The sequence below is a fragment of the Tenrec ecaudatus genome, chromosome 1, assembly GCF_050624435.1.
Source record: "Tenrec ecaudatus isolate mTenEca1 chromosome 1, mTenEca1.hap1, whole genome shotgun sequence".
Lineage (NCBI taxonomy): Eukaryota > Metazoa > Chordata > Mammalia > Afrosoricida > Tenrecidae > Tenrec > Tenrec ecaudatus.
The window spans coordinates 314,108,716-314,135,173 of record NC_134530.1 but is presented as its reverse complement, the minus strand read 5'-3'; the positions used below and the strand labels follow the sequence as shown (position 1 = coordinate 314,135,173).

Genomic DNA, 26,458 nt, shown 5'->3' with positions numbered 1-26,458 from the left:
GCAAAGGACCTAATTAGACAATTCGCAATGGAAGATACCCAAATGGCTAACAAGCACATGAGGAAAGGCTCCCATGTACTACCTATCTCTGAAATGCAAATTAAAACAACAATGATATATAACTCCCACAAACATAGCCAAATTTAAAAAATAAAATTACAGAGAATAACAAATGCTGGAGAGAGTACAGAGATACTGGGACACTTATACACTGCTAGTGGGCTCATAAATACATACAAGCACTGTGGAAAACAATATGGTGAATCTTAAAACAATTAGCAATAGAAATGTGCATAAGCCCCAAAGAAATAAGATACAGACCACAGACAAACATATGCTCTCCCATGTTCAATGCAGTACAGTTCACCATGACAAGAAGTTGGAAACTGCCCAAATTCCCATCAGGAGAAGACTGGATTTTTAAAACACTGTTATATACACATGATGGAATACTATACATCCCTAAAAAACGCCTCATGACATGAAGAGATCGAGAAATCATTATGCTGAGTGTAATTTGTCAATCACAAAAGGACAAATACTGTATGACTCCACTGCTGTAGGGATGAACAGCAGGCTGGGAGAAGGCTCAGACTTCCAGGCTGTCCAGCCCACTGGCCTGGTCAGTTAGTAGCTCAATAAAGAACCCGACTGTTCCCATGAGCCATGCCCCCATCCTCTCCGTGTGTGTCTGGAAGGCCACTTTGGTGGAGGGTTCTTTACATCAGCCGGGATCAGATTTTCAAGAAAAGGGGTAGGGGAGGATGACCACATAGTGGTTGCCATGCAGAGGTGTGATGAGGTCCCCTCCTACCCAGACTGGCAGAGATTCTACAGAGTGATGAGGCTACTGGTGGGAAAATCAAATCAGGAGGGGAGAAAGGGAGCATACCAGTCTTGGAAAAGACAAGTGCATTTCTGTTAGCAGAAAAAGTGGGAGGTCCAACTTCCTAGCAGGGAAAAAGTTGACTAACAATACTTTCTAGGACCCTAAGGGGGAAGTATATCTAGTATTATGCTCCTAATAGGGCCCATTGGCCAGAGTTTCTGTACAAGCCCTGGGGAGCCAGGTCGTGTGCCACAGAATATCGGGTAATTGAACCCAGGATCTTCAAGGAGCACAACCCACTCCAAAGGCCACACATACCAAAGGGATGTACTGTGAAAACTGCACTAGATGAACTCTACCTCAAACCCCAAGGATTGAAGACTAAAACTGCACAGTGTGTGAATAAAAAAGATCGCGATACCAAGAGTCTTGACTATGGTCCACACAGTTGAATGCCTTTGTATAGTAAATGAAACACAAGTAAATATCTTTCTGATATTCTCTGCTTTGAGCCAAGATCTACCTGTTACCAGCAATGATATCCCTTGTTCTACATCCTCTTCTGAATCTGGCCTGAACTTTGGCAGTTCCCTGTCACATGCATATTACTTTACCAAGAAAGATGGGCCTATCTGCTCCCATAAAAATATGTAGGGTCAGAAACTTTATATAGGATCACTATGATTGACAGCCGACTAGATGGCAATGGATTTCACTTTGGTTATACCACTTGGCACAACAATTCAATCACTAGACTACAGCCTTCCAATATAGTCTGCTTGTTTACCAATATATGTACATGTAATCCGAAAAGATTGGCAATGTCCTAAATTTCTAGAAAGAGGAGACTGTTAAAATAAATTATGACATACCCCAAAAGTATAATGCTATATAGTCATTAAAAATTATGATATAAGCTATTTTGCTATGATAAATCTCTAAGATATGTTGTTACAGGGGAAAAGCAAGTGCAAATATGAGCTTTTCCAATTCCATTTTTTAAGAAATAAAATATGTACATGCATGCATATGCATAGAATATTTTGGAATGAGACCAAAAAAGCATTGGCAACAAAGATTGAGGAGTCTGGAATTATAATTTTGTTTATCTATATTTTGTCATGTTTGAATTTTTCTGGTGTTTGTTTAACCACATGCAAGTAATATTTTTCATTAAAACACCTAACTATATTTAAAACTCTCATGGCTATGAAACTGCATATATTAATATATGTGAATATATAAAATTTGCCTATACATGTAACTAACTGAAAAATGTAATATGAAAGTTATTTGAGAACTTTTTTATGTGTCTGTATATATATACATATCCAAACCAAATATACTGCCATTGAGTCAATGCTGATTCATAGTGATTCAATAGGACAGGTTAGAACTGCCCCTATAAATTTCCTAGACTGTAACTATAGGAGTTGAAAGCCCCATCATTCTCCCTCAGAACAGCTCATGGTTTTGAAGTGCTGTATATGTGTGTGTATGAGAAAATAGACATTACCAGTTGCCATGAAGTAAATTCCAACTAGTAGCTGGTGGTTTGACTTATGGCTGGCAGTCCAACACTTCCCCGACAGCACTGCTGGGCTCCTTTGTACTGTGCAGAGACCCCATAAGAGCTTGAGGGAGTACTCCTACAAACTTCATACAGTGGACAGACTAGGGGAAGATCATATTCAAAAACTACCAGAAAACACACGAGTAAATTTGAACCCACAAATCAGTCCTTGGGAGGGAGACGAGGCTTTATGCTCCCATAAGAAGTTCAAGCCAGACACCCAAGGGGGCAGGTCTACTCTGACCTATAGGGTCACCATGAGTTGGAATCGAGTCACTGAGAGTACTTTTCCACCTAAAGAAAAAGAAGCCATTCCAGCCTCCATCAAGGAATAATGCTATAAGGGGCCCACAACCCTCAAAATTAAAAGATTATATTTTAATATTTCCTTAAGTTATAGAACGAGAGAAAAAGGCTTTTGATTCCTTCAATGTAATAGCCTCTCCTAAAATTTATGCATTTAAGCATTTTCCTTCAATCCACTAACTTTGTTGTCTGGTTTGTTTGTTTGTTTGTTTGTTTGTTTGTTTGTTTGTTTAACCCCACATAAATATTTGGACCATCAAGCAATCATAAATATCTCCTCATATAATTCAAAAAGTTGGTGTTCTCATAAACATTATATTCTCAACTAAAAATTAAGTTGATTCTTGCCCTTTTGTTCTAAATCAAAAGAATTTTTTAAATAGTTTGTATTGTTTATGATGTGCCACTACTTTGTGCCAAAGACTCTTTGAAGCTCTTAATAGGGGTTAGCTCATTCCTCAAAACAACCCTATGAGAAAGTTCTTTTTTACAGATAACTGAGGCAAATAATTAAGGAAACTGAGGCAAATAATTAAGCATACAGCATAACTGATGAGGCAGAATTCATAGACAGGGTGACTCCAGCGCTTCCCGGAACAACCAGCTGTTCCAAAAATCAACCAGCAGCATAATTAGTTTGAGGTACCTATGGACGGCTCCACTCCTCAGGGTTATTTTTTCTGTGACCATTTGTAGTACGTGATCCCACTGATTCAAGGCTTTTCTTGGGATGAGGAGACGGGAAGCTGGGTTCATGAGGTCTCCATTTGCAATCAAGCTGGGAGGGGGAAAGCAACATCAAAGCCCATGAGCCAAGCCAATTGAAGTCATTATGCTTTTCAAACAACCCACCAAATCCCAAACCACATCAGCTCCACATCCGAAAGGCTCTAACTTACAAGATAGTGCAGGGTTCCTGGAGCGGTTTTCTAAAGCGAGCTGACACAGTGATCTTGCTGTGGATTACTGGTTTTACCTGTAAGAGCAAAGAAAAAGAAGATAAGCTGTTAAGCTTATATCAGTGGTTGTTGGTTTTGTTTGTGTAGTGTGGGGTTTTTGTTGTTGTTGTTGTTTTTTCCTGCAATAGGAAAAAGTACAGATTTCCAGAGAACTGGCTGAAACCTGCTGCGTCTTTGCGAAAACCTTACCACCACCACTCCCCGCCTGCCTCACTTATCTAAAATGCTCAGTTCACCTTCTGTCGATATTGCATGCCCTTGACTGAGCTCTGAAAAAAGGAAAAGCAAAAATTCACTTCAGCTCTGGACATACTGCTCATGATCTGTACAAACAAAGGAAATAGCTTGAGTCGACTTTTAAGCAATGTTTTCTGTAAGAGAAAAATAAAATAATCCCATAAGACCTTGAGCCCTGAAACACCCTCCCCATCCAGTCATAGCATACTGTGTTAGGCTCCTCTCCTCTCCCACTCTCATTATACCTGTGTGGTAGTTACATAATCTGGTGTCAACTTAAGACTATTAATAGTGAAGGGGTGAAGACTGGCTTGTCAATCAGGTCCCAGATTGATGAACTCATCTGAAGGCACTATGGAGATAAATAGTTCGCTGGAGGCAGGTCACGCAGATTCTCTCTGCTTTGTATACCTGTTGACAAGCCACATGGAGCTAAACTGATGCAGCCGGAGCCCTGGAGCTGAAGGAACCACACGGAGACCCACACCAGCGCTTAAATGCTTCCATCACCACTGGATCCACAAGACTTTCCACCCAGTAGCCTGTGATCTTCCTGCACTTAGCATCATTGCATGGCTATGTGAGTCTAAAGAGGAATTTATGGTCTAGTATTGACATATGGGATAATATCAGACTTATGGACTTGATCTGGACTTGGCTGGGATATTTTCTTAATGTACAATCACTCTTTGATATAAAGTTCTCTCTTATACATATGAGTGTCTCTGGATTTATTTATCTAGTCTACCTGTACTAACACAACCTCTTTTCTATTGTCACCACCAAGGCCTAGACCACACCCTATTCTCCTGAGACTGAAAGGTTGTGTTGTCTTGGTTTAACTTCCCCCTAATCTATCCATGCCCACCAGCAACCTGGGTTCCTGTAACCTTCACATCAGCCTGGAGCACTGTTTCCTCTTCTTTGGGTTCTAGAGCCCATACTGCTACCGGAGAGAACCACATTGAGATGTCTTCCTGAACAAGGACTTTGGCATCAACTGTACTTCAGAGCTGGCCAGCCATTCTTCTGTTCCTTCCAAGTCACACAGAATGACCATTCTCCATAGAAGATACCAACTCCTTATCTCTCATCCTAAAACCTAAATTTCTCTCCTGATGAGCTCACACTCAACAAACCTCAAGAAAATAGAAACCAATAGCCACAAAACCCTTCAAGCTCCTTTCTCACCACAATCCAACTCATTCATATCATCGCTTCGGTTCTCTGCTTGTTTCATAAGAAGTGCCTCTCCCCGTCTCTTCTCTTCTTTATTCATATTCCTAGTTCTTCCCCTACAAGCCAATATTCAGTATTCTGCTATCTGGTGTCTACCTGAACCACTGAAAGATCAGGTCGTATCTTCAAGAATGGTGTATAAAAGACTTCTGGGACGAGGGTGACTGAGTAACACATAACAGAGGGACTCCACAGAAATCAGCCCAGGAGAGTTACTAAGAGGGAACGTCAACACTGCTGGATCGCAGGAGGAGCATCATAAAGATAAATGGGCACAGACCCACAAGGTCTTGAGGGGCTGGGGAGTTTTGGCTTACCACAGTGGAGGCCATCTAGGGTTTGACCTTAGCCCCGCCACTCGTCTCCTTGGGGCAGTGATTAAACCCATGCAGCCCCACGAGCAGGGGTTGGGGCTCAGCTATATTGTTACTTTTGTTTCCTTCTCTTCTCTCTAGCCCCCCACCACCTCCTGCAGTCTCAGCAGGCTTGGTTTTTTTACCTCTTTGTCTCTTCCCTGTCCCCTTTGCCTAGCGCATTTATGCTTGCCCCCCACCCAGTTAGGGGAGCTCCACCCTCTGCAGCATAGCTAACCTCCACCAGCAGATACTCCACCCGACTTCTTACGAGGGAATTCCTGTCTGTGTGGCTGGGGGAGCTCCTATTTTTCCTCTGTTGTCCCAAGTGACTGAGGGAACTTCTTACCGCCTATCTTAGTGCCTTACACCGCCTAAAGGCAGCTCGGCCAACACTCACCAACATTCTGCAGGAACCTCTGCCCAACCTCCGCAGTGATCTACCTGACCAGGGTAATTCCACCCACCATTCGTGATGTTCTACACCAAAGAAGGCAACCCACCAGCCTTTTGGGGCCCTGAGAAGGAAGCCACAGGGAGATAAAGAAGTAGGCTAATTCCATGGTGAAATTAGATGTAGGCAGTTCGCAGAAGCATTATTACAAGTCTCCCAGAGAGAGCCAGTGCTCTTCTACTCACTGGAAAATGGCACCTAGCTCCTTTAAAACAACACAACACAAATAGCCATCAGCCCCAACGACCTCAATGTAAAAGCAGGAGAAACAAAGGGCAATGGCAGAAAATGTCCTGTACCTAACGACATGCATAGAAGAAGCAGACACTGATATGACACAGAGAGAAATAGTCAGAATGCTGCTTTGAGTCATATAGGATATGAGGGAAACAATAAAGAAAAAAGATGAAATGATAAAGGAAATAAAGTCGATGCATCAAAAGGAAATAAAATTGCTTAGGGAGAGAAGATAACAAAGACCAGCAGCAGACTCACTAATCTTGAGAATCGAATGGAGGAAGCAGAGAACCGCAGCAGTGACTTGGAGGACAGCCAAGCAGACTTTAACAAACGTGAACACAAATCTAATAAGATCATCAGAGAAGCTGAAGAAAGTCTAAGAGCTATGTCTGATGATATGAAGAGGGACAACATTAGAATTATTGGATTACCAAGGAAGACACTACCTGAAACAATAGTGAGATAATTCGTGGAAGAAAACTTCCCCAGCTTAATGAATGAAAAACAGGCAACCATTCAGGAGGCTGAAAGAACACCAACTAAACTGAATCCCAAGAAGTCACGAAGGCACATAAAAGTTAAACTATCCAACTTTGAGGAAAAGGAGAAAATCATGAGAGCAGCTAACGAAAAAAAATAAATCACATATAAAGGTTCCCAAATAAGACTATGCTCAGACCTATCAGCAGAAACTATGAAGAAGTGAAGAGAGTGGAGTAACATATTCCAAAAACTGAAGGAACACAACACAAACCCAAGAATACTCTACCCAGCCAAACAATAGATCAAGATAGATGAAGAAGTAAGAGTCTTCCAAGACCAGGAAAAACTCAAAGAATACATTAGAAGAAACCCAGGCCTACAAAAGATCCTTGCCAACCCAGTACAGGTAGAAAAATAACACTCACCAAGCATATATAAGAGATTGCCACATAGAACAACCTCACCCAGAGGGCAACAAAGAGAAAACAGAGCCAAAGATAGCATTGGCTTAAGGATGGAAAGAAGTCAAGAATCACACACACACACACACACACACACACACACACACACACACACACCACTAATAAGAAAGGAAGGTAGGAAACCACCCAACACAAAAGGTATAAGATTATATCACAGAGTCCGAAGATGGAGATAATAACCCTGAATATCAATGGCCTGAACTCGGCCACTAAAAGACTGAGGCTAGCACACTGGCTTAGAAAACACAGTTCATCAATCTGCTGCCTACAGGAGACACATCTCAATGCTACAGAAAAAAGTAGGCTGAGAATCAACAAAAGGAAGACAAAGAAAACAACTGGAGGATGAATAACTCTCTACTGCGAAAAGAGTGCATACTGGCACAGATCAGAAATGAAATTAGGAAATTCCTAGAAACCAATGAAAAAGAGAACACGATGTACCAAAACTTATGGGACACAGAGAAGGCAGTTATCAGAGGAAGATTCATAGCAATACATGCACAGCTGAAAAGGGAGGAGACTTATGATTGATATGCTGGCACAAAATTTACAACTAGAGCAGAATCAGCAGGACAATCCCACTAATAGCAAAACAAAAGAAATTATAAAAATCAGGGCTGAGATTCAGGATTGGGAAAATAAGAAAACTATGGGAAAAATTAATGCTGCTAAATTGGTTCTTTAAAAGGATAACATAATTGATAGGCTGCTGGCAAACCTAACCAAAGAAAGGAGGGAACAAATTTCAATAGCAAGAATGAGGGATGAAAGAGAGTACATTACAACAGACAAAAATGAAATCAAAAGATACTTACACAATGCTACGAAGGATTGTACTCCAATGAATTCAACAACGTGGAAGGCATGTACAAATTCTTGGAAAAATAATCCCTCACTAGACTATCCCCAAAGGACGTCAAGAATCTCAACAGACCCATATCAATAGAAGAAATAGAAAAGGTTATCAAGGGATTACCAACAAAAAATCCCCTGGACAAGATGGGTTCACAGGAGAATTCTACAAAGCATTTAGGGAAGAATGAACACCAATCCTACACAAACTCTTGCAGAACATATAAAAAATGGAATAAAGTCAAGGTGGATCCCAGACCTTGAATATAAACCCCAAACTATTAGGGCCATCAATGAGGGAATTGGGACCAACTTGAGAATTTTGGCACAGGGAATACATAGACTATCAGAAATAGGGAAAGACACAAATGCAGAGGAGGAACTAATTGACAAATGGGATATACTGAAGATAAAACACCTGTGTACATTAAAAGAATTTACCAAGAAAGTAATAAGACAGTCCATGGACTGGGAAAACATCTTTAGCAATAACACATCAGACAAAGGCCTTATTACTAAAATCCACAATACTTTGCTAGCTTCCAAAAAGAAAAAAAACAAAAACAATTGTCCTCTGAGGAGGTGGGTAAAGGAACTGAACAGAAGTTTCACAGGGGCAGAAATCTGAATGGGCAATAAAAGAAATGCAAATTAATGCAAATTAAAACCACTAAGAGATACCACCCTCAAAGATAGCCCAATTCAAAAAATCAGAAAGCAACAAGTGTTGGAAGAGGTGTGGGGAGACAGGAACTCTCATCCACTGCTGGTGGACCTGTAAGTATGTACACCCACAATGGAAATCAATCTGGCGATATCTAAAACAGATGGAAATTGAGTTACTATACAACCCATCAATACTCGTACTGGGCATATACCCAGAAGAGGCAAGAAACAAACCAAGGTCAGCCATCTGTGCTCCAATGCTCATTGTGGCACAGTTCACAATTGCAAGGAGTTGGAAACAACTCAAATTTCCATCAACTGATGAGTGGATTAAATAACTGTGGTACATACATAGAAAGAGTACTATGCATTGTTACAAAGCAGTGATGAATGTATGAAGCACATAGCTACATGGGAAGAACTGGAGGAAATCATGCTAAGCCAAGTAATGCAAGCACTAAAGGACAAGTACAACATGAGTCCACTGAAGTAAGCCTTTAAAAAATGCAAAAGGAGCATAGGGGAAAAGCTGTTATATACAAACATTCCTGGGGTGAGGACCAGGTAGTATGGCAGGGCCAGACCAAATCCAGGGTTACATATGGTAGCCAGTTAAAAAGGAGTGGGGGGAGAAAAAAAAAGAAAAGGGTAATGGGGGAACAGGACACTAACCCACCCAAAGGGATGGTATTATTTATATCTCCACAGGGAAAGAGGGACCGGATTTCAACCCAGTGCTCCAAGATGTGAATGCAACATGCCGGCGTGGAGTAGGGAACCAGTGGAGAGGTCTGAGGGGCCGGCCCCAATCCCAACTATGTGGACACCTGCCCCTCCCCTAGAAGTATTTATTTCAGAGCACAGCACTGAATATATAGCTCTGTGAGAGGGACATGTCTGATCAGAGCACATGGGAGTAAATGAAGTGGGAGGAAGAGAGAGTGGAGCACAACCTGGACCACCAAACCTTGAGGACAATATTCCCTCTCAGTGGAGCCAATCCACAGAGAAGACTATATAGCCGGCCCCACTACTAGACACGATGTCCCTCACTGATTCAAAGCCCAACAGGGGCAACACTGGAGACACAGTGTGGGAATTGCAATTTATTTGATCCTACCACACCGAGGCAAAACACTAAGGGCATGCAACAAAACAGCAAGGGGATAAGAGCAAAGAAGTCTCCAGGGATACCAAAAATAGACTTTGGAGCCAGGGCTTGGCACCCCACCAGAGTCCACCAGAGAACACTCCTAAAGGCCAACAAATAGTCCTTGAAATAACTACAAGCTTTTTTCCTGTTGCATTTTGTTTTTTGTCATTGGCTTGTTGTTGTTGTTTCATTTTCCTTTGTTGTTTGGTTTTGTTCTGTCTTGTTTTTATGCATGTTATTATCTCCACAGGTCGGTCTAAATAAGATAGGCCGGATGAACAATCTGGAGGAGAAAACAGCGGGACCAGCAGTTTCAGGAAGACATGGGAGAGTGGAAGGTAGGAGAAAAGGAAGTGGTGCTAACAAATCCAGAGCCAAGGGAACAACAAGTGATCCAAATCGGTGGTGAGGAGGGTGTAGGAGGCTTGGTAGGGCATGACCAAGTGTAATGTGACCGAGAGGAATTACTGAAACTCAAATGAAGGCTGAACATGATAGTGCGACAAGAGGAATGTAAAAGGAAATACAGGAAAGAACTAGGAAGCAAAGGACATATATAGAGGTCTAAATAAAGGCATGTACATATGTAAATATATTTATATATGGTGATGTGGAAATAGATATATGTGCATATATGTATATTTTTAATATTAAAGTAGCAGATGGACATTGGGCCTCCACTCAAGTACTCCCTCAATACATAAACAAATGTGATGAAGAAAGCTGATGGTGCCCAGCTATCAAAAGATATAGCATTTAGGGTCTTAAAGGCTTGAAGGTAAACAAGCGGCCATCTAGCTGATAAGCAACAAAGCCCACATGGCAGAAGCACACGAGCCTGTGTGATCATGAGGTGTTGTAGGGATCAGGGATCAGGCATCATCAGAACAAAAAATCATATCATTGTGAATGACGGGAGTGCGGAATGGAGACCCAAAGCCCATCTGTAGGCAATTGGACATCCCCTTATGGAAGGGTCGCAGGGAAGAGATGACCCAGACAGGGTGCAGTGCACCAACAATGAAACATACAACTTTCCTCTGGTTCCTAAATGCTTCTTTCCCCCCACTATCGTGATCCCAATTCTACCTTACAAATCTGACTAGACCAGAGGATGGACACTGGTACAGATAGGAACTGGAAACACAAGGAATACAGGGCAGATGATCCCTTCAGGACCAGTGGTGAGTGGCAATACCGGGAGGGTACAGGGAGAGTGTGGTGGGAAGGGGGAACAGATTACAAGGATCTACATATAACCTCCTCCCTGGGGGACAGGCAACAGAAAAGTAGGTGAAGGGAGACGTTTGACAGTGTAAGATATGACAAAATAATAATTTATAAATTATCAAGGGTTCATGAGAGAGGAGGGAGCAGGGAGGGAGTGGGATAAATGAGGAGCTGATGCCCAGAGCCTAAGTGGACAGCAAATGTTTTGAGAATGATGAGGGCAATGAATGTACAAATGTGCTTTTCACAATTGATGTGTGTATGGGTTGTGATAAGAGTTGTATATGCCCCTAATAAAATGATTTAAGAAAAAAGAATGGTGTATAAGAAACCTCACGATCAGTCATGGGTTACTTGGTTCCTTTGTCTGCTGCCAATACTGCTTCTACCAAAACTCTCGTTGTGCACATTTGTCAAACCAGTTAACTCCTCTCCATTCCGGAAGCAAACCCTGCCAACTCTTGATCATCTTTTCCCTACTGCCTAAAATGCCTTTCCCATTTCTCCACCTGCTAACATTCCATTTGTTCAACAAAGCCCAGCTGAACTATCACCAGTCCTCTCCTCCTCATTCTTCTTTAGCTTTCAGTATATAGCACAATGATAGCTTCTCATTCCAATGTCTTTTCTGGATGTGATAGGAGCACTGATTGAAAGAGAGAGCCTTGATAGTAAAAATTGCCTTACACTGTTATTTCAGGCACTCACTACTTTCAGCAATTTACACATATTATGTATCAGCCACTTATGCATCAAAGCAATGCTATGAAGTCTGTACTATTAGCTTCATTTCACAAATGAAGAAATGGGTCATTATTTAGCTTGCCTAAAGTCATGCTTAAGAAGGGGCAGAGTCACAAGTAAACCCACATCTATAAGCTTCCAATGGATCACCATATCCTTTGCTAGCAATTTTAGAGATCTTAATTACTGATGAAATGTTCCTTCCATCAGTTATGCATTATTTGGGAGAAAATATTGGGATGAATTTTTCTATGACTCTCGAGGGCCTACTATAATAATCAGTCATGCCTGCTAGCTGTGCAGCAAATTTATTGAAAGCCAAAACTATAATATAATTTAATTTTTTTAAAACATTAATCAATCAATTTTTGTATGTTAAACCCTAAGAATCATTTTTATCCTTCATATCTCTCAATTTATTTAATTTTTATAACAGTTTTATTGGCACATAATCCACACATACAATTCAAGAGCTCAATCATACATCAATCACCTTTTATAATGACAGTATATGTAAAAAACTAAAGTAAAAGAGCACAGCTACAAAACCATAGAAACATTTATTAACCAAATTAGCAAAATGTGAAGCTAGAATTTAGCTACTATCTAGGCTTATACAGTTATGAAAGTGGTGTTTCCATCTCTCTAATATTGCTCCAAAGAATCCTGAGCTATTAAATTTATACGTCAAACTGAAAGTTTTAGCATTCTCAAGGGACTCAAATTGTGTGTGTGTGTGTGTGTGTGTGTGTGTGTGTGTGTGTTTTAATGTTCTTTGAGTTTTGAGAACAAAGTGAATGAAGCCTGGTGGAGTAATATCAGGGCTATAGGGAATAGATGGGATATGGTATCCTCATTGTGGGTTTTGCAAGAGAAACTGGCTCTTTAATTACCCTCTCTGAATAAAGTTTTTAAAATATAGAAATCAAACATGAGTTCAGAGCATTCCCAGTAGAACAGAGGTCTGAGCCAGACATTGATTGGAAGTTCAAAGGAGGAAACTGGTGCAAGATGTCCCCCAAAGAAAACAGATGCTTGACTTCTACAAGATGCCACCCAGTAATTGGTCCTGCTGGTTTGTCTGTCCTACAACATCAGAGTAGAAAAGATGAACTGACAGCTTTCTCTCCACCCAGAGAGCCCTGAGTGGCCCCTGCCTATAGTGCTTCAATTGGTAGCATTGGAAGAGGTAAAAATTTCGGCTAATGGCTTGCTCCCCACACCCAACTGGACCCTGAGAAACCCCTTCCCCAGTGCTTGGGTCCGTGACTTCAGGAAAGAGGAAAAGGTGAAAAGGTGAGCTGACAGCTCACTCACCATAACCACTTGGTCCCCAAGCAACACCTCCCCCAGGTGTATGGGAGCACACACCATTGGAGAAAAGGAAAAGCAGAGCTGACAACTCAATCCCCACACCCTCCAAGGCCTGGAGACTCACCCTAATCCCAAAGGATTGTGGCACTCCTTCTCTAGCAGACCTCGTGGGAGAGTCCACACTCAATGCATACCTCGGGAGATTGAGTGAGCTGCATCTCAGAAGAGTGCACTCAGTTAAACCAGTACTGGAAAAATTAGAGCAGGAGAACCTGAAATCCACTTATCTGTTGAGGGTCAGAGAGGATTTATCTAAAGAAACTTTGGGTCCTTCTCTGACATTCTGATTCAGCAATATATATATATATATATATATATATATATCATGTGGATGGGAAAAGCCTCTTAAATACTGTTTTCTCTCCCTTCAGGACAGTTGTTTTGGTCTTGGCCCTACATCTTCTGAAAAATGCAAGAGCCAACCTCCAGACCATGACCTTGACAGCGGGTAGTGTTTAACCTTTTCCTGTCACCAACCCCTGTTTGGAATAGGCTATTGTCACTTGACACAGCCACCTTGAATCTTGAAGAGCTAAAGCAAGTGCAAAGAGAATACAATTCATTCTCTTAACACCTGAACAACAAACAGATATAAAAACTATAGCCAATTTCAGTGCATATGTGTAAACAAGAAAAGATAGCACAAATGAGTTGCCTACACACAAAAACAGACCAAAGAGATATCTTAGATGAAGATAAGGCATTAGTTCACAAGCATGAACTTCAAACTGCTTCAAACAGAAGGAGGAAAAACTTGACAGAATTAAAAGTGCAGATTTTCTATGGAAACCATGAAAGCAAGAAGCAATGGATTAATATTTCCAAATGGTTTCAATAAAAATACTGCCAAAGAATCATATATCCTTCAAACTTATCACTCAAACATAAGAGAGAAAAAACTTGAGGAATTTCTTGTAACAAGCTACCCTTACCCCCCCCCCCAAAATATATATATATGTACTAAAATGAGTTCTTTGGACAGAGAATCAACAACAGACAGTAACTTAAAATTGCCATAAAAGACATTATTATGGAGAAAAATAAATCTACTTAAGTAATGTATAAAATGAAACAGAATTATAAGAACCAAAATATGGAATCATAGATAACATTTCTGCATCAAAAAATAACACAGCATGATCAGGAGGGATTCAGATATATAAGAATGCTTCAATATTAGCAAAATAATCCATGTAATTCACCACATAAGCAAAATAAAGGAAAAAGTCATATGATTCTATCAATTAATGCAGAAAAGGCATGACATAAAATCCATTCTTGATTAAAAAAACTTTTAACAAAATAGGAATAGAACGGAAAAAATCCTTAACATAATAAAGATCATATATGTGAATCCTATGGCTAGCATCTAACTTAAGGGACAGAAATTGAAAGCATCCCCCTTTAAACTGGAACCAGACAGGGTTTGCCTTTATCACCACTCTGAGGTAAGATAGTCCTGTACGTCTTAGCCAGAGCCATAAGACATCAAAAAGATATTAAAGGCATCCGCATTGGCATAAAAGAAACAAAACTTTCTTTATTTGCAGACAGCATATGAGAAATCCTAAACCCCCAAAGATTCCATGGCAATATTGCCGGAACTCATTGAAATTGTTGGCAATGTACCAGGCACATGCAGGCAATAATACAGTAGGATTATTATATATTAAAGAAGATGGCATCAAAAATGAAATCAAAAGAACAATATAATTTACAATAATTATCCAAAAAAAAATCTAGGAATAAATCTTACTAGAGAAACTAAAGATTTACATAAAAGTAACTATAAAATACTTCTAAAAAAACTAAAAGAGCCTTCACAAGTGGCTCATTCTCCTGGATAAAAAGACTAAATAGAGTGAAAATGTCAATATTAACAAAACAAAAAAACAATTTCTTTTCAAAATTTGAATGCAATTCAGATCCAAATCCCTGCACAATTCTTCAAAGAAATGGAAAACCTAATTACCAATTTTATATGGAAGGGAGAGAAACCCAAGATAAACACTATTTAAATAAATAAATACAGTAGGAGGCCTATCAATCCCAAACTTTACAATTATATAAAATAAACAGCTTAGTACTAGTATAACAATAGACATGAAGACCAATGGATTCAAGTTGAGAACCCAGAAATATAACCAAATATCCACAAACACTTGATTTTGATAAAGGACTAAAACATTTTAAGTGGAGAAGAGATAGCCTTTTCAATAAATGGTGCTGAAAAAATAGAATCTCCACCTGCAAAAGAAGGAAACAGTACCCCTGCCTCACACCATGGACAAAAATGAATTCAAGACAGATGAAAGACCTAAATATAAACCCTAGAACTATAACTGCTATTAATGAAAAATAAGGACAAAATTAAAGGCCCTACTACAAGGCATAAAAACACTAGCAAACATTAAAAACCCCCACACTACAGGAGACAAAAAAGAGGAATGAACCTTCTAAAAATATGACATTTATTTTTCATGAAATTCATGAAAATACTTCATCAAAAGGGTAAATAGAGAACACACAGATTGGGGATAAATACTTGGCAAAGATACATGAGATAAAGGGCTAATTTCAAAAGTCAGTTGGAAAATGCATCACCTTAATAAGAACAACACAAATAACCCAATCAAAAATGAACACATGACATACCATGAAATACCGCCTCACACAGACACTCTTAGCAAAATTCAGAAAATATTAAATACTGGAGAAAATGCCAAGAAATTGGAATGTCTTGCATTGCTGGTGGGATTATAGAATTATACAACACTATAGAAATCATTATGGCAATTCCTTAAACAAAAGCAAATACAAATACAAAAAGCAAATACAAATATCTTATAATCTCTCTACTTGGTATATACCCTAGAGAAATAAAGAACAAAACATGAACAGACATATGCACATTGATGTTTATTACAGCAATTTTATGACAGCAAAAAGATGGGTACATACAAAAAAATCTAACTATAGAAGAATGTATAAACAAACACTGGTACATTCATAAAATGGAATATTATGCATCATTAAAAAACAATGAGTCCGTTAAACACTGTAAGACATAGACAAAATTAGAGAACATTGTGCTTAGCAAAGTTGGTTTCATAAAGATAAATATTTTATAACACCATCATTATAAATGATAGTTGTTTTTTTTAAAATAGTTTTCACACCAAAGGATAAGACTTTGAAGACCAGTAGGAGGCCAGGGAAGGAGTGGGGTTTGGAGAGGGAAGGGAGAGGAAATTAGGAAGGGAGGAAGGAAGGAGAGGAAAAAATAAACACTAATGACTCCTAAGGAAGATCATCATGACCTATCACAGGCAAACATTCTAAAATCAAAAAAAAGGAAATAATCCTGAGAGAAACTCAGGGGAGTGGGTGGTGGGGGTGGGGAGAATGTCATCACCGATAAAGGCAAACCAATAAGAATAAATTCGATTTCTCAATAGAAAACATTCAGGGAAGAAGCCAATGGAACGATACATGGAAAACCTCAAAAGGAAAAACTGTCCACCAAGAAACCTACATACAACAAATGTATCCCTCAAATACTAGGGAAATAAAGACATTCTCATAAATCTTTACTGGAGAGTAGACAGCCTCGTTTTTCTCTCTCAGATAGGCTGGTGGGTTGAACTGTTGACTTTGTGGCTAGCAACTCAGGGCGCATAGCCCTCTATGTCACCAGGGCTCCTCTACCATAGTGTAAAGATGAAAAAAGTTCAAATGTTCATGTTCGTACCTAGCCCAGTTGTCCTTGTCCACTGATGGAGGAACCAGCACCAAGAAAAAACAGGGAATGCTGATGACTAACCTCTTGCCTTGATTTTGTACTAGGTTCAACATTCACTTGCAAAATCCGTATCTGAAGATTGAGTTGATCGGCCTAGTGAGTCAGTAAATAAATACTGCTGGAGAAGCTGAGAACACAGTCATTTCTACTTTCTGGTTGAAGATTAGATAGATAGATAGATAGATAGATAGATAGATAGATAGATAGATAGATAGATAGATAGATAGATAGATAGATAGATAGATGACAAATAGATAGATGACAAATAGATAGATGATAGATAGGTAGGTAGGTAGGTAGGTAGGTAGGTAGGTAGGTAGGTAGGTAGGTAGGTAGATAGATAGATAGATAGATAGATAGATAGATAGATAGATAGATAGGTAGGTAGATAGACAGGTAGATAGATGTAGAGAGGTTGTTAAAACATTTGGCTAGTATTTTTTCAGAAATGTTTCAAAATGAAAGTTGAATTAACCACGCCAGAATGGAGTAAGCCAGGAATGAGTGCAGGTCTTGGAATGCATATCATATGCTGATTCTAATATATAAATATGTCTCCTATATCTTGTTTATATTTTTCTCATAATGCAGAGTTATCCATTTACTCATGCCATAGAGAACTATGCAAGAACAACATTTCTGCATATGAACCTTGTAAAGCCAAGTCAGTGAACTTGGATTTAACTCATCTAACTCAAATGCACAAATTCCTCAAGACATTGCCTTGAGTAAACAAGGTCTCTCTAGGGGAGCAGGACCGTGTCACAGCTAGGTGAACACTTAAGTTAAAGCTTACGAGAACTGAAAATGGGAATGTGTTTGTTAAGAAAAATAAGCTCGATAAAAATGGAATTCCTTCTTTAAAAGGCATATTTGGAACATTAAGATCAAGGTTTAAAAACCGTGTAACCTCCTGAAGGCTTGAAATTCTGAACTTCAGAATTTATTGCAAAAGAAAATTATGTGAACCAATTCAATGGTGCAGACCTCATTTTCTTGCTGTAAAAAACGGAGATAATCCTGCTAAACTAGCCCAAAGGGATGTTCCATGAACTAATTAATGTGGTTACAATACTGGTCCCTGGGGCCGTTAGACTCAACACTTCAGAGAATCTGTCTGCCTCAAATCTCAGTACCCTTCACCTCTTGGCACCCTAGACCAAGAAAATGCAACTCACTCTAAGGAGCGGAGGAAGCGACCATATTAAATTGATGTCACAAAAATCTAACGACTGTTGCCTTCTCATAAAAGCCGATTACACACCACCTAAGATACAGTGATGAGGGATTTTTTAATCATAAAAAATGGAGTTAAAATATAATGGACTTTTCTCAGGGATTTTAAAAAAGTATTTTAGTGGGGAGTCGTACAACTCTTATTACAATCCATACATACATACATTGTATCAAGCACATTTGTAACATTTGTTGTCATCATCATTCTCAAAACATCTACTTTCTACTTGAGCCCTTGGTATCAGCTCCTCATTTTTCCCCTACCTGCCCCCCTCTCCTTCCCTTGAACCCTTCATAATTTATAAATTATTATTTTCCATGTCTCACACTTACCGATGATTCCCTCCCCCCACTTTTCTGTTGTCCATCCTCCCGGGAGGGAGTCATTGTAATCAGTTCCCTCTACTCCCCCGACCTTCCCCTTCCCCTCCTGGTATGGCTATTCTCAATATTTGTCTGGAAGGGTTTATCTGTCCTGGATTCCCCATGTTTCCAGCTCTTATCTGTACCCATGCACATGCTCTGGTCTAGCCAGATTTGTAAGGTATAATTGGGGTTGTGATAGTGGGGAGGGGGGCAGAGAAATCATTAAAGAACTAGAGGAAAGTTGTATGTTTCATCTATGCTACACTGCACCCTGACTGGCTTGTCTCCTCCCCGCAACCCTGCTGTAAGGGGATGTACAGTTGCCTACAGATGGGCTTTGGGTCTCAACTCTGCACTCCCCCTCATTCATAATGATATGACTTTTTATTCTGGGACTTGAATGCCTGATACCTCTGAAGTAAAAGGGAAGAAAACCAAAAACACAACGAAGAAATCCGTATACAGGGTCAATTACTCACATAAGCCAGAACCTCATCTATCCAGAGACCTGAAGCACCAGGTGGTACTTAATGGCTTGCATTCAAACAAGCAGCCATCTAAGTGAGGCATCAACTAAGTTCACATTGAAGAAGTACACTGACCTATGTGATCAAATGATTGTGATAAAGAAAATCTCCAAATATGATAAAGGGAAAGGGATCAGAGCTGAAATTGTGAACACCCATTTGTGGAAGGCTATGGAGCACAGTGGGAGTCCAAAATCCATCTGCAGAGTTTCTTGTCTGGTTAAGCCTCTGGCAAATCCATGCTGGCCACAGGTAAAGGACTCGAACAGCTTTACTATCAGCGTTTATTGTAATCTTGATTGTGCTGGCAAGGTACGGGGTAAACAAGCCAAAACAAGTTGGGCTTCTATACACTAGCCATGAATCTGCTGGAAAATACATTTCGAAAACAACTCCAAGTACAATGGCATCTAAAGAATAAGTAGTGTTCTCTAGATCTTTGGTGCTGTAGTGAGTTATGCATTGAGCTGTAAACTGAAAGGTCAGCAGTTCAAACACACCAGGTGCTCTGTGGGAGAAGGCTTTCTATTCCCATAAAGATTTACAGCCTTGGGGGGGGGAAGGGTGTGAGGGGGAAATGCAGTTCTACTCTGTCCTATAGAATGGCTAAACATCAGAATTGACTTTATGGCAGTCAGCTTGGTTTGTGATTAATTTTATATGTTATATACATATCTTGAATTATATATAAATGAACATATGAAAATAGTTTATAGATTAGCATATCTAGCTTGGTTGACAGATGCCATAAAGTTAGTTCTGACTCATGGAAACTAATGTTCAATAGAGCCTGGTCTGGAGCTGCATCATCCTCATGACTGCCAGTATATCTGAGTCCATGACTGCTGCCATTGTGCCCATCCATTACGCTGGTGGGGGTCTCCCAGTGGCAGCCCTCACCTTCTCCAAACATGATATTCTCCTCTAGTCTGATAGTGTATCTTAACCTTGCCTGATAATGTATCCAAAGCAAGCAAACCAGAGGGTGCTCTGTTGTGATACATAAGGTTTTCGTTGGCTAATTCCCCGACATAAATTACTAGGACTTTCTTCTTAGACTGCCATAGATTAGAAATTCCACTGAAACTTGTCCAGCATGAATAATCCTGCTGATTATCCATGGTATTAAAATACTGGTATTGAAATACTGGTGGGACAGCTTCTGGTATCTTAGCAACACACAAGTTGCCATAGTAAGACAAAATGACAGATGAGTAGTAGACTGGAGTATCTATACCAACCTTATTCAAATGACCCAATCTCTTCTCTCTAGACAGCCCCCCTCAAGTTTATCTTATCCTGATTTCTTCCTTTCCAATGTTCTTTGGATGTTTTATTTATTTATTTACAACTCCAATAGAATGAAAACTGGAATCTAGTAAGCCCCAAAATTAGGTTAGCCACATACATGCTTTAGAAAGATTTTCACCCGACTTGTTACATAATAATTATAAGAAAAAATTCTAGTGCAGCACAGCATTGACGGTACATACAACCCTCAGGATAAACCCCTCAGGAACAGCAATGGGAGTAGTGATACCATGAGGATAGTGGGAAAGTGTGTGTGTGAGGGGGGGGGGACTGAGAACTGACTGCAATGACTGACATATAATTGCCCCCCTCCCCAGGGGTACAAACAGTAACGTGGGAAAAGGGAGATAGAGGTCGGTGTAAGACATAAAAATAATAATAATAATTTATAAATATCAAGGATTCATGAAGGAGGGAGGGTGGGGAGGGAAGGAAAATAAAATGAGGAGCTGATACCAAGGGCTCAAATAGAAAGAAAATGTTTCAAAAATGATGATGCAACATATGTACAAATGTGCTTGACACAATGGAAGTATGTATGGATTTTTATAAGAGCTGTAAGAGCCCCCAATAAAATGATTTTTTTTTAAAGGAAAGAAAAAATCCAACCGCTCTGACTTCAGGGGGAGCTAGTTATAGGAGATAACTCTAATTATAATGAACAAGCTGTTTAGAAAGTTCCCAGAAGGATCCAATTAGTGTCTATGAGCTGATGAAACTATTCATTTCTGCCAGAGTTTTCAACAGGTCCCTGTGCTGCTGTCCCCAATCCAAGTGTTCATCCCCACAGGGCCGGGTCACCTGGCAGGTGCAGATGATCATCTCTTTTGCAGCGACGTTGATGCCAACAATGGATATTATAGCACCACTTTGCAGTTTCTTTTGAACTATTCTCTAAGGTTTTCCCTCACTGAATCATGGAAATGATTCAAAACAAACAAATGGTTATGGGAAGCACAGCAAGGTGGGGGGTTCCATTTAAGCTTAAAGACAAATACACAAAATCAGTTGGGTTTCTCTAGTGTTAGTCTGGGTACTTTAGAGAAACAAATCCACAGAAATGCATGCATAAGAGAGAGTTTTATATAGGTTAAGTGCGCATCAAGAAAACATCCCAATTCAATGCTGCCCAAGCCCACAAGTCCAACATTAACCCATATGTTCAACACCAATCCACAAAGTCCTCCTCCAGCTCACAAAACAGACGCAATGATGCCGACTGCAGGAGACAAGCTGAGTCAGTGAACGTGTAAGCATCTCAGTGTTGGCAGGGATCTCCACACGGCTGCTCCAGTACCCAGGGCTGCATCGGGGTAGATCCATGTGGCTTCTCCTTGGGGGTGTCTTGCAGGAAGTGAGCCTTGCGAGCTAAAGCAGGGAACTGGCTAAGGCAGCCACACCCTAGTATGACCATGAAAAGCAAGAGACCCGATAACTAGACAGGTGAGGCTCACTGAGCCATTTATCCCTCTGCCCTTCAATTAACCCCACATGTGTTTATCGGCCAGGTTGGCACAATAAACTAACTCAAGTACACGAACAAAGACTACACTGAAAAAGAAGTCAAGAACACGGTGTCATTCAGCAAAGTGAGGAAAGACCTAGAGATTTACCTAACTAGGGAGATGAGAAGGCTTACACAATGAAGCCATAAAGCATTACTGTAAAACATCACTGGGGCTCAGGGACACTGTAGATAAGCACTGGCCTGCTAGCCACAAAGACAGTGGCTGAAGCCCACCAGTCACCAGTCAGGAGAAAAGTCAAACTGTCTTCCCCTGTAAAGACGTACCGTCTTAGACATCCTACATAAGGCCACAGTAAGTCAAGACTGACTTGATGGCAATGAATTTTGGTTTGGTTTGGTTGGTGGGGGAGAGGGTCTGTTTGTTTGTTTGCTTGTTTTTTCACTATTGAACATTATCCTTGGACACAAAAAGAGAGCTACAAAAATTAAAAGACATCTGAGCTCACAGATTAGAAAGCAATATGGAGAAAATGTCAATTCTACCTAAAAAGATCCCAATGGTTTTTAATGATCTCAAATGAATGACAACTTCATATAGAGTAGAGAGAACCCCAAATAGCCAAATCCATCTTGAAGAAAAGGAAAGTGCAGGAGGACTCCCACTCCCCCAATGCCAAAATATACGTACTATTCAGCCACTGTAAACAAAAGAGTCTTGTATCCATTCAATGATAGGCACACAGACCACTGAACAGAACTGAGGGCTCAGAATTAAACCCAGCCACCTACAGATAACTGATTTTAAACAGAGGGTCACAGACCATTCAATGTACCAAAATCGGTCTCCTTAATAAACACTGCTGGAAACACTGGACATGTACCTGTGGAGAAATGATGCAGGACCCATACCTGTACCACACACCCAAAATCCAACAAACACAAAATGGATCTAGGACCCATATGTTAAACCTGCTGTTTTCCTTAGGTGCCCTAAAGCTGGTTCTAATTCAAACAGACTCTGACGACTTGTTTTAAGACACGCCTTTAACACCCAGGACTCTGTTCTTTTTGATTCTTTACCACACTTTGCTCTAGCAGGAATTTGGTCTTCTAGACATTGAGCACAGCTCAGAGTAAAGGCTGTAGTCTTTGATCTTTATCACTAAGAACCCAAAGTCCTCTTCACACTCAGCAAGCATTGTGTCATCGGTGTTAAGTATAGAACTACAAGATTCCTGGGGGAAACTGTGGGGCCCGAACTTTAAAAATAGGAGAGCAAACCTTACAACACAAGCGTGGAAACCTTCAACAATAAAAATGAGCAAAGGACATGAGTAGGGGCTGCGCCAAAGAGGACAGCCCCGCAGATTACAAACACGAAAAGACGTTCACAGTCAGTATCGATTAGAAAGAGTCAAGGTAAAGCTAAGATGAGATATCATCTTGCTGCAGCTAAAAGGACGTTGATTTTTTTAGAATAAATAAATACATGTGAGTGAGGATATGACCATTTAGAACCCTGTCCATTGCTGAGGGCGCTGTAAAGTGGCACAGCAACTGTGACAAACAGTATGGGCTTTCCAAAGACTAGAACTTCCGTACAATACGGCAGGTAAACATCTTCCTAGTGTTCTCTGTTTTCAGTCATTAATAATTGTGAATGCACCTTGATTGCAGCAATTACAGATTGCCTCGGTTGATAAAAAATGAAGTCTATTTTTTTCATATTTGGCGTTACAGGCTGGTACATAGATTTGAACACTAGTCATATTTACTGGTCTTCCTTGTAGGTGAATCAATATGATCAATCACTGGCAAGCATGTCCCTCCGCATAGATCATGAAATATCCATCGTGGTGTTGATCACGATGCCATTTCTCTTCAACATGTCATTCCCAGCACAGTAAACCAGATGATTAACCAACTCAAAACGGCCAACAGGTTCTTTTTTTAATGCTTAGGGTATGTATATAGGTTCCATTTCATTTTTAACAACTTATATTTTTTTCTATATTTATACTTCGCACACTAATGTTCCTGTCATGAATAGATGTTTGCAGCTCCTTTTCCATTTTGAGCCATGCCACATCAGCAGATGAAGATCCGGAAAGCGTTACTTTCTCGGTGCGCACCGTTGAGGTTGACTGACTTTGAGCAGGCAGCTCATTCCCAGGTGTATATTGAAGTCTTTCCACCGATGGAGTTCCTTCCACATAGGCAGTGCCTTCCATCATCTCAGACAATGTACTGCTGCTATGCATCATGTTTTCACTGGCCAATCTCTTTAGAAGTAGATCTCTGGTCCTTCTTCCTCATCTTTGTTAGTCTGGTAACTCTGCTGAAATCTGTCCATCATGGGTGGCCTTGCTCGTATTTGAAATACTTGTGGTATGGCCTCTAGAGTTTCCAGCATCCAAGCACCATGAAAGCCAGGACAGCATGATAAGCTGACAAATGAGTGATGGATGTATATGCCCTCTCATGAACATCAAGCCAATTTTGACTCACAGACCTGCCCTTGGGGGTTTCCAAGGCTGTAACTCTTTATAGCAGTAGAAAGCATTGTCTTTCTCCCAAGAAGTGGCTTGTGATTTTTAACTGCTGACTTTGTGTTTATTGGTCAAACTTTAACCACTCTGCCACCAGGACACCTAAAACTAATGACACAAATACAAATAGCACACTTCTGTTCACCACTGCTTTATTCACAATAGCAAGTAAATAGAAACAACTGAAGCGTTCACCAACAGATGAACGGAACTGCAAATAATAGAGTACTGTACAGCCATGAAGAAAGATGAGTCCGCAAAACAAGTTAGAACATGAATGGATTTGGAGGGCATCATGCTACATGAAATCAGTTAAATATAAGGACAGATAGTGTGTCATCCCTCATTTAGAAGAAGATGAGAATAGATAAACACAGAGAAGCTAAGTTCACGGGTGGTTAGCAAGGCAGGAGGTGGACAGGGAACATATGCTTTAGATGAGGTGGACAGGGAGCATACGCTTTAGATAAGTACTGTCCCAAAACACCAAACTCATTGCCATCAAGTCAATGCCACCTCATAGCTGCTTACCTTGCAGTTAGCAGCCCAACGCATAAGCACTATGCCATCAGGGCACCCAATAGAGACTATAGAGACTAGATGGGGAAAGAGAGACTAATGATGGGGAAAGTGGCACCGAATTTGGATGTAGTGAGCACAGCACAACACAATTAATAACAAGGCTTAGGGTTCATATGGATAGGTATAGGCAAAATGCTATACAGGTAAGTGCAGATAAGAGAAGAGATAGAGGTATGTATATCAAACAACCTGTCACTGGGTCAGTTCTCACTCACAGCGGGGAGTTTCTGAGACTGCACATCTTTACACGAGCAGAGAGCCTAACCTTTATCCTACAGAGGCTGGGTATTTCTCCTGCAGAGAAGCTGGTAGGTTTGAACTTCTGACCCTGGGGTTAGCAGCTGAGTGTTCAATCCACAGTGCCACCAAGGATGCTCAGAAGAACCTACAGGCATGCGCAAATAAAAATATGTGGGTACAGGTGCATATATATTCATTGAAGATATAAATATAGGCATTTCTCAGAAACAAACTCCTTCCACACATGTTTTTGAGGCCTTGGAACCTTAGGACCATCTTCAACAGGTATACCGCATCTCATAAGAGTCTGGATCTGCATCCTGAGGAAGAGAGAACCACCTGCAGTTTTTTTAATTACATTTTATTAGGGGCTCATACAACTCTTATCACAATCCATACATATACATACATCAATTGTATAAAGCACATCTGTACGTTCTTTGCCCTAATCATTTTCTTTTTTTCTCTCCTCTTTTCTTTTTTTACATTTTATTACGGGCTCATACAACTCTTATCACAATCCATACATATACATACATCAATTGTATAAAATACATCTGCACATTCCCTGCCCCAATCATTCTCAAAGCATTTGCTCTCCACTTAAACCCTTTGCATCAGGTCCTCTTTTTTTCCCCCTCCCTCCCCGTCCCCCCCTCCCTCATGTGCCCTTGGTAATTTATACATTGTTATTTTGTCATATCTTGCCCTATCTGGAGTCTCCCTTCCCCCCCTTCTCTGCCGTCCGTCTCCCAGGGAGGAGGTCACATGTGGATCCTTGTAATCAGTTCCCCCTTTCCAACCCACTCACCCTCCACTCTCCCAGCATCGCCCTTCACACCCTTGGTCCTGAAGGTATCATCCATCCTGGATTCCCTGTGCCTCCCATCCCCATATGTACAAGTGTACAATCTCTGCCCTATCCAGCCCTGCAAGGTAGAATTCGGATCATGGTAGTTGGGGGGAGGAAGCATCCAGGATCTGGGGGAAAGCTGTGTTCTTCATCGGTACTACCTCGCACCCTGACTGACCCATCTCTTCTCCTAAACCCCTCTATGACGGGATCTCCAGTGGCCAACACTTGGGCCTTGGGTCTCCACTCTGCACTTCCCCCTTCATTCAATAATGGTATGTATGTATATATATATATATATATATATATATATATATATATATATATATATATATATATATATATAT

General features: G+C 40.4%; 1 protein-coding gene across 1 annotated transcript in view; it reads right to left on the bottom strand.

Moving 5' to 3' along the window:
- DCDC2 (doublecortin domain containing 2) overlaps window positions 1-26,458 on the bottom strand; it is a 223,867-nt gene that overhangs the window by 144,335 nt on the left and 53,074 nt on the right. The window contains exons 3-4 of the mRNA XM_075540741.1: window positions 3,608-3,684; window positions 3,355-3,486 (exon numbers count right to left, since the gene is read on the bottom strand). Coding sequence (XP_075396856.1) covers window positions 3,355-3,486; window positions 3,608-3,684 — 209 coding nt within the window. The remainder of the gene's footprint in view (window positions 1-3,354; window positions 3,487-3,607; window positions 3,685-26,458) is intronic.